The sequence below is a fragment of the Phoenix dactylifera genome, unplaced genomic scaffold (assembly GCF_009389715.1).
Source record: "Phoenix dactylifera cultivar Barhee BC4 unplaced genomic scaffold, palm_55x_up_171113_PBpolish2nd_filt_p 000713F, whole genome shotgun sequence".
In the NCBI taxonomy this organism is placed as follows: domain Eukaryota; kingdom Viridiplantae; phylum Streptophyta; class Magnoliopsida; order Arecales; family Arecaceae; genus Phoenix; species Phoenix dactylifera.
Window position 1 is genome coordinate 124,788 of NW_024068092.1, and position 10,131 is coordinate 134,918.

General features: G+C 35.2%; 1 protein-coding gene across 1 annotated transcript; it reads right to left on the reverse strand.

The window, feature by feature from the left end:
- Positions 1 to 292: 292 nt before the first annotated feature.
- LOC103700454 (sphinganine C4-monooxygenase 2) lies at positions 293 to 5,346 on the reverse strand. The gene is made up of 2 exons (XM_039120101.1): positions 4,097 to 5,346; positions 293 to 3,453 (listed from the first exon to the last, which is right to left on the reverse strand). Exons 1-2 carry the CDS (start codon positions 4,401 to 4,403, stop codon positions 2,861 to 2,863), a joined length of 900 nt encoding a protein of 299 aa, XP_038976029.1. The 5' UTR covers positions 4,404 to 5,346; the 3' UTR covers positions 293 to 2,860.
- Positions 5,347 to 10,131: the final 4,785 nt, after the last annotated feature.

Below are 10,131 nucleotides of genomic sequence, written 5' to 3' on the forward strand. Positions count from 1 at the left end.
GTCATCTCCAAACCGTTGCTTAGAACAACAAAGAATGAATCTCCACCCATACATATCAGATCAAAACACCAAACAACCAAGACGTAGATATAATCCAGGCTAGAAACCAGAGCACCTGAAATTGAAAGAAAGGCCATGCTTTCCTTGATCACTAGAGCATGCAGGATAAGCGAGATGCCATTTAACATACCAGAGCTGCCTCCTGCTGAGAGTTTTGTTATTAACTGGTCTAGCATTTCATGTATTTCTGGTTATTGGAGGGGAATAATTTGTTGCGTTGTTTGTTTTTCAGGATCTGAATGGGCTTGATCCAACCTCTAGAGCCCCCTCTTCCAAATTTGTCCTGTACAGGAACAAATTGAGGCCCTAATGATTTTTGTATATAATAACTTACATAGTAAAGATTACTTAATATTTTTGTGATGGTATAAGAGTCTACAACTTGATTAGTCTCTCTCAGAAAACCACATTTCCCCTCAGCAATTTGTACATCTGTTCTTGTTTGCGCAGCTGCTGTTAGAGTATATGTTGCTTTCTCTGGTGTAGCAAAGTGCTCTTTTGCAGTTCTGCAGCTATTGTGCATATGATAATTAATTACATATGGAGATCTAGATTCCTTTTTCTGAGGTCTGGTACACAAGAGTTCTTGTTCTAAGGTTTTCAAGCAAGAGGGGCCCATAGGATTGTGATTTTTTGTAAAAGAAGAGGAGAAATTAAAGGGCGAATAAGGAAGTCTCATTGATTTGGCCCTCTTCTTGGAGATGAAATTCTTAAAAGTGGGTGGCATTTTACTAATATTTCAGAAGGTTGTGGAGGCTGCCTATCTCTCCTTGGGCAAGGCTTGCATGGTCTGCCTTAGGTATTGTGGTGACAGAATTTAAGGAAAAGGGGAATTTAGTAAAAGCTTGGTTAGTTTAGCTAAACTAGTCCTGAGAGGTTACTCGAATAAGCCTTTCAAGATTATAAGGAAAATGTTGAAATTGGTAAAGTTGATTTTTTTGGAATAGTCTAGATACATATTAATCTATATGCATGCAAAGATCCTTAATATATTGATGCACTTTTCCATCTTTACATCTTCCTATAATGTCTCCTCATTTTCCTATGCAGTCTTAATTACGTGTAATTAATGTGAATGCATGTACTAGAAGTCTCCATAAAGTCTATAAAATACTTTCATATCATTGTATTTGAGAACATAACCACAAGTTGATTGGTTTCTATCTTTGTATTGAGTTGCTTCAATTAATTGTTCACTCTTATTCATCTTTGGAGTTCTTTGTGTGTAGCTTGCTTTTTTCTTCACATTGTGGCCGGTGATTTTGGGCTAGTGTAACTTTGATTGCACTATTATTTCTTATAGAAAATGCCGTACTTTCCTACTTAAGTCTTAAACTATTATTTACCTTCTCTTTAAATTTATTTAAGGTATTAAATTAAATATTGAAATTAATAGTGAGATATACATTAGTAGGCAGATTTTTATGACTCTATTTTTTTTTTTGCCCTTTTAGAGAGAAAGTCCATATTTGATATTAGGGTTCACATATGCTCTCCAAGAAGCCTTAAATAATCAGTCCAGTAACCCACATTAATTTAACGCATAATATCCAATGACATTTTATAATCCACTGTCCACATTTCATAACACTTTCTCTAGTAGGTTAACATTAAAGGTGCATTTGGTTTGTGACTGAAATCGAAATTTGAATCGGAATCAAATCAAAATGGATTGGAATGGGAATTGGAATGGCCATATGCATTTGGTTCATCACCATAATTGGAATCTGAATGAGATTTAAATACTAGAAGAGAGTAGGGATTGAGTTTTAAAGAATTGGGGCATTTCCATTTTGTCCTGGAATTAGAATGGAAATGGGACTCTACCAAACCAAATAGCTAGAATGGGAGTCACTCATTCTCATTTCCATCCAGAGTCCAACTTCTTTCAACCAAACATTCCCTAAAGTCAATAAAAACATCAGTTTTAGGTGCTTTAACTATACCAAGTTCTGCAAGTTTTATTCTCACCAGCCCCTTAGATCAAACATGAGATATAACCATGCCCTTATCCCACAACCTAAACCTTAATGCTCATCGCTCATCCCTCTAAATAAATGTATGTACAAGATCTCTTGATATACTGCTATTTATTTATATGGAATGATAGACCTCAATTACATTATTTGCAGCTACAGAAAGCATGTTGTGTACAATTAATCAGCAATCCTTCTTTGGAGTGATCTGATAAAATAGAACATAATGTGTCATTAATGTATCCCAATAACTATTATGCATTGATGTAAATGTGATAAAATTAACAGTGCATTTTTTACAATGTTGCATGGCTCATTTCAACTGAATGAGCATCAACATGTAATAAACTTAAACACTTCAGGTTTATGAATGGATATATGGAAGACAAAGTGATGCCAAACAATAACGAAGGAAAACCTATGCTTTTCTTGATTATTCATTGCTAACAGTAGACACATGAAGATGCCTTTTAACACACCATGGCAGCCTTCTGACCTGAGAATGTTTCTTGTTACTAAGTCTTCCACTTCTCAGCATCAAAAGTCTATTCGGCTTCAGTCCGTAGATTTATGTTTATGTTGTCTTAGAATAGAATATACAGGTTAATTTTTCTCTGTTTTTTGGAATATATAGTAGATTCCCATTTAACAACAAAATATCACAATGGCTGTAACTGCTATGAGACTTCTTTGATCAGCATTAGAGAACACCCATATCAAAGGTACTGAGATGTATTGAACAAAGTTTTGAAAACACCAAATGGCCTTGGATTCAAGCTGGCCAGCCCAAACTTCTGCATTGGCGATGACCCTTTCCACTCCCTTCAGTGCCTTGGTTCCAACCCCTTTCCAAGTCTTTGTTTTCGTGAACAAGGCTTATAGGTCCCCAGGATCTTGTCCCACATTACAAAGAAGGGCTGGGAGTAGTTGTATCTACAGCCTGAGAGCTGGTGATGAATGTCATGATAAGCAGTATTGTTCTCAAAGACCATGTGGAATGGATTCCAAGGAAGCAATAATCCACAATGGTCATCTATGCCTTTGATAGTTGCCAAGGAAAAGAAAAGTATGGAGGTTTTTGGTGACATCCCGGAGATGAAGTAAGAGAGGGCACCAGCCACAGTCTCGATGAGGATCCCATCCACAGGGTGGTTGTATTGAGCACCAAAGGCATATGGAGCAACCAGCCGGTGATGCCAAGAGTGAAAGTGACGGTACAAGAACTTGCTGTGGTGCATGCATCTGTGCATGAAATACTGCCATGTATCGAATACTAACATAGCGATCAGGATTTGTCCCGCCTGCACCATGATAGAAGAAGGTGGTGGATACGTCGTGATGGCCACAATATCCTTGCTTGTTATCTGCAAATGGGCTAAGATCGATAAACTATTAGTTGATAAGATTTTGTTGGAAATTTAAAATGGAGTTATTGGAAGAAGGGAGACCAGTTATATGAACCTAGTCATATACAAGTTCCAATATGAGAATACAGCAGAAAGGATACTTGATAACTAAATGGTTCATTTCTTGTAAAAATACAAAAAAGAAATAACTGCATGGTTATGCTATATGCTTATATTGCAGTGGCATCAAAGTTGGGATTTTTTTTTCTTTCAAGTGAGAGTTTATTAAATAATTGATCTATCAGAGCGCATATTTACCGTGAAAATTTCAAGGTTTTCATACTTATTGTGAAGTATCGTTGCCATGAAACTTCCTTGACATTAAATTGAAGCATTTCTGCTATAATAGTTTAACAATGTGTAGCTGATCATGTTATTCAACTTTTCTTTCCTGGAGAAGATTATCTAACATATATAAGCTCGAGTTGCATGAGGAGCACTGAGACGTTCAAGTCGGTAATTCTTTCTTTTCCTTTTCTATTTAATTGCATAATTGAAAACTCATATCAATTGTTCATTAGCTAGTACTTGTTGTGATATATGTAAGGTTATATGTGCAAAGTTAATTTCAACAAAAGCCTTATTTTTGGACTTTTCATATGCTCAACTTTGGGAGATAAGTAAACATTAAATCAACTCATTAACATCATCTACCTTCATTCATGGAAAGCAGAAAATCAAGATATATAGTTAAGGTGGAAGAAGAAAAGATCACGAGTATCTTCGAATCAACCTGAAACACAAGGGATGCAATGGTGGCCTGGATCACTTGTTGAAGAAGAACAACTGGAATGACTTCACTCTTTGCAACTACGTTTTCAGTATCATCCCCTTCTGGGTGCAAACGGTGGCACCTGACAAAGCTCATAGAATACAACATCATACAGACCCCAGAATAGACCCAGTAAACCAATATGGGCACAAAGGTGGCCAAGAACTCGTCTGAGTGGAAATATTTCATTGCCTCAGATGCTCTATAAAGTCGCAATTAAGATCCTCTGAATTCAATGGAAAAAATAAATAAAAAACTGCGCAAACATCCAAAAGCTAGTATGAAACGAATTTGGAAGCCATATATATATAATTAGCTCTTCTGAGAACTAATACGAACTTTGAGAATTCAGGAGAGCAATTAGTTTTATAGGAGCGAGAGAATCTTGAGTTTGGATCCCCTACATGCAACAGTACTGCAAGGAATTATATGTACCTCCAATAAGGAGAGAGGAGTTGGCGAGAAGAGAATTAGTTTCCTCTCATGAACAGCTCTGAAAGCATGAGGTTTTCTTTGCGATCTGGGTTGGCGTTGCTTATGACCACCCGTATATAGCTTTCCTCTCTCTCTCTCTCTCTCTCTCTCTCTCTCTTTCTGATGCAACGCCCGCAGACAGCATTAACGGAACGGTTTGCATGCAAGCACCATGCTACAGCACGTGAAACGCGCCGTATTTTTTACGAGGGCCCCAATCACACTAACCAATCCAAACAACGTGGGGGCGTTGCAAACAAAGCGAAGCAACGAGGTCGTTGTTGGCCTCCTCTCCTTCGTAGAAGCCAAGAAAGCTTCAGCATGCATTTTGGCCATGAGCCAAGCACCAAAGCTGTGAGGCAAGTGATAGGGATCTCCTGCAGAACTTGGAACACGGAACTGCAAATAATTCAAAATACTCTTTAGCCATCAGGTGTCCCCTGCTAGAGCTATTAGATATCTACAAAGTACAAACCAATTTTTTTCTTTTTTCTTTTGTTTTTTTAGGAAATGAGTTCAGGTTAAATTCATTAAGTTTTTTTTTTTGAGTGAAAATGGAGGAAGTGAGACACTTCCCCATTGATTTAGTACAAATTCATTAAATGAAAACCATCTGTTCAAAAAGAGAAGGAAATACTTCATATACTCACAGATGATCAAGGTTTTTCAGCACCAATATCTTTGTGATCCAGCGGGGTATAAGGACCATTGTATATTAGATTTTATTGCCCCTAAGATAGTAGGCTAAAGAAATTTTGAAGCACAGAGGTATCCTGACATTTTGTTAGTTATCTAATGATGGATACATTGAAGTATCAGCAAATAATGTAAAAAAAGATTAAATATCTACATACCGTGTTATAAAAACTAGGGAAAAAGAAGAAGAAAAACTCTATAATTTTGATTAATGTATAAATTGCTTGAATACAATAGTATGTTTAGGTGTATATAGCTATAGGTTTTACTATAATAGACTTCGAGTGTGACAACAACTCTATTAATATTACAAGTTGGTTACATTAACAAATTTTATCATTTATAGATAAAAATCAGAGTGAAATCGGTAAAAAAAAAGAGGAATTTGAAAAATCTTATATGATCTAGTAGTATCATAGTGGTCAAGACATATCAGTCTCAATAAACAAAAATAAAAAGTGCCTATATTTTAAGGAAACATTCCTGTGAGTGGTAATACTATATATAGTATAAATAACCAATATATCTAAAATGAAACTTTCTCTGGTGTCCATGTTCGTGAAGCTCTTTGACCATCCAAAATCTCTATCTCTATTTATGATGGAAACTCTAGCTAGAATTGGTGCATGTTGAAGCATGAGTCTTGAAGAGTGAAGCCGTTGATTATTTTATTTAAAAAAAATTACACAGACACCCTTTAAGTTTGGGTCATTTATATTCAAATTCTAAAAGTTTAACACATATCAATTAGCCAACAAAACTTTAAATTTGTTGCAATGTGGCCTAGCCGTCTATTTAGATCCTAAAATCATTAATGGAGTAAGAAAAAAAATATGCTTGATTCAGAGAGGCCATCCTTTGTCATTCATCTACCACCATGAATCTCAAAGTACCACATCTTCTATGATCCATCCACTTACACAAATTTTAAACCACCTCATTCTCTATCGTTCATCCACCTACATAGATCTCACAGCACTCCAATTTTTGTCATTCGTCCACCTGCACAAATCTTAAGACACTCCATCTTGTCATTTATTTGCTAGCATAGAACTTAAAGTACTCCAGCCTCAATCATCAATTCGTGCGCATAGATCTCAAAAAGCTGCGTCCATCTGCTTGCACAGATCTCAAAGCATTTCGTTTGTGAACCTTTTTGCCTGCACGTATTTTAAAGCACATTGTTATGATCCATTCGCCTACATATATCTCGAAGCGCTCTGTCTTCTATCATCTATTCGCTTACACAGATCTTAAAGCATATACACTTTGTCATTCATATGGCTGCATAGATCTTAAAGTGCTTCTTTCTCTATCATCTATCTTGCTTGTACAAATCTCAAAGCACTACATCATCTATCATCCATTACCTGCATAGATCTCAAGTACTTTATTATTTACCATTTATTTATTTGCACAGATCTTAAAGCACTCCATCCAATATTATTGTTCATCCGCTTATACAGTTTCAAAATATTCCATTCTTTGTCATCCATTTGCTTGCGCAAATCTCAAAGTAGTCTATCCTCCATCATCCATATGTTTGTAGATTTTAAAGTACTCCATCTTTTGTCATCCATCCACCAGTGCAAATCTTGAAGCACTCTATTCTCTATTATCCATTCACATGAACAAATCTTAAGGCACTCCATTTATAATCATTCATCTGCTTGCATAGATCTCAAAGCACCCCCATCTTCTATCATTCATCTTTTGCGTAGATCTTAAAACATCCCATCTTTTATTATCCATCCACCTACACATATCTCAAAGCATTCCATCTTTTGTAATTCATCTGCTAGCACAGATCTCAAAGCTCTGCTCCCTCTCTAAAACAAGTGACTCTTGCTAAGTTAGTGGGAAGGGCAGTTATAGAATTTTACCAAAAAAAAAAGTTTATCTTGTGATATTCGTGTGCTAAAATTTTGTAAGCAAGATAGGTGGCTAGGCCATTCAGTTTTGGTTGATAATTGATACTTTTAAAATTTTTGGGATCTAGGTGTAAATGGTTTAAACTTGAAGGATGTTTCCATAATTTTCTCTTTATTCAATAGAGAAAGATGTGTTATTTTTTATTAATAGAATGGGCCTGAATAGGATGCTGTGTATTTTATTTTTGGACTTGTGCTGAGTTGTCTTCATGGCACAATGTGCATATGGAGAGAGTGAGAGGCCTCTCTTTTTTTCTTTTCTCCACCTCTCTCTCTCTCTCTCTCTCTTTCTCGCACGTGCACACTTGCTCGCTCGCTAGCAAGACACACACATAACAAGTATATGTTAGACCCTATTGAGAGAGCTTTGGAAAGACAAGAGAATACTTTTTAGAGGGTAAAAAGTATTTTCAGAAAAGATGGGGATGTTGGTGAAATATTGAGAAGGGCTTATTGGTTTTTCAAAAAGTTGAAAGTATTCTACTTAGGAGAAGCTCCATTTTGGAGCTTTCTCCCAAAAGTTTTGTTAGGCTAATGTTGAAAAGCTTTTTTTAGTTTAATAAAATTTCATTATATTACATTACATTATATTGTATTATATTATAATATTATAATATAATATTATATTGTATGATAAATAGGTTTTTCAAATTTCTAAATCATTCTAAAGGGGCCCTTCATTTTTCCGACCAATGGACGAGGTTAGCTAGCCATTGCATATGGCCAAAATACTCTCGCCATCCTCAAAGTACGGATGGATGAAGAATTTTGAAGTGATTTGAAATTTGCACGAGATGATTCTTAACTATGCTTTGAGATCTGTGCGGGAGGATAGATGAAAGTGTTCAAAATGCTTTAAAATCTATGTAATGTGATGAAACTTGGAGGACTCATTTGGAGATCCATGTGTGCATATGAATAAAGAGATTTGCAGAGCTTTTGAGATCTGTGCAGTAAGTGATCCTTCACTGTATACCTATACCAAAGATGCTTTGAAATCTGTGCATGCTGGTGAATAAAGGGGTTGGAAGTGCTTTGCAGAATTTAATGGAAAAGAAAAACAAACTTTTACCAGAAAAAATAGATTTTTTTTGGTAAAAAAATAAAAAAGATTTTACCTTGACTCTAACCCAAGCCTTAAAGCTCTATATAAAATGGAAACTTAGAATGAGCAACTTGTGGGTTCCTTACTTGCGCTCATTCTATTACCATGCTTGACTCGTACGCCATGTTCTTTCATGTTCATCATGTCCAGCTCAGCAACTCTAGCTCAAACCTTAAATACTATTAAATTAGACCAATATGGGTCGAACATATGCCTTTCCCATATTCTTTCTTTTGATTATTTTATTGGTATGTGTAAGCCGCTTTCTATTTTATTTAGATCTCACTTCTCGCATTTTCTTCTTCAAGATTGCCCAAATCATCTCATTTATGCTGAAATTATAGAAAAGATCTCTCGTTTTATAAAATTAATGATGCATGTAAAATAAATGAGCAGTTATTTTATGTTTTCTTTCAGATATCAGATACTCACAAGCAGATGATAGATGCTTTAATTGAACAGAATTTGATTCCTATCTTAAATCAAATGATATTTTTAGATTTGTGTTTGAAAGAAATTGAGGATAAAAGTTAAATTGTGGTTATGAAGAGGTAAAATGGCAGTTGTTAAGTCCAAAGGCAATTAGACTGGATTTAGAAAAGAAATATATAATTTTTCTAAAAGTATTTTAAAATGTAGGTTTATTGCTTAAAGTGGCATACATAATGATTTGTCATGCAGTGACAAATAAATACAATGATCCAAGAAGTTGACATAGAAAGCACAACATGAACAAACAAGAGAAAAATAAAAAAAAAATCTAAAAACAGACATAATCCTCTTTTAATTCTTTACTATAACTAAATATAATTTTTATTCATCCCTAAACATGGAGATATGTATCTAGAAGCTAGATGAATAAGTATGTTTAATGCTCAGATTATAGCTTAAGTACTTAAGAAATTATTAAAAATTTAATCACTTAAATTTTTTCCTAAATGTTTTATATGTATAGCAAAATCTTGATTTGGTTGCCCTTATAGCTAGCAACTTAAAATATGCATTTTTTTAAAAAAGAAAAAAGTTTGTCGAAGTTCACCGAATTTACTGTTGTATTTATATACTATTTTAAAATTTATATTTGACACTTTGGCTTGAAAACAATCATTTATTTTTATTTCTTTACCATGAATACTATGTAATATCATATAAATTGTTTTTGACTTCCTTTTAGTACAATTTTTCTAAATATCAATAATTCAATTTATAGTTTATAATATTTTTAATTTTTTTGCTCTCATCTAAGTTATTGAAGAGAATAAATTGCAAAGTAGTGCAAGCATGTCCTAGATCCAAGTTATTAGTAACAACTACCACATATATCTGGAACCGATAAACATAGCTGAGATAATTTTATCTTCCAATGTTAAAATAATTAAATTATATAATAATAAAAATATTTTTAATCGTTCAAAGAATCGCAGCCGTTTAATTCTCTCATATCTGATGAATCAGATACAAAAGAGCCACCTCAATCCACCGGCCCGAGACAAACCCCCCCGTGGAGCCCACGAGGCGGGCCCGGCCTGCACCCCGAATCCGGTCACCCTTGCCGACTCACCCTCAACCCTTTTCCTGTTCCTCGCGCCTTCCGACCGCGCCGCGTGGACGAAAAAAAGGGACGCCACTGTGCTGCGGGTGACCAGACCCTGGGTTCATCCAACACGGTTTTTTCTTTTTGCATGGATGTCCTCGTACATATCAAATTTTG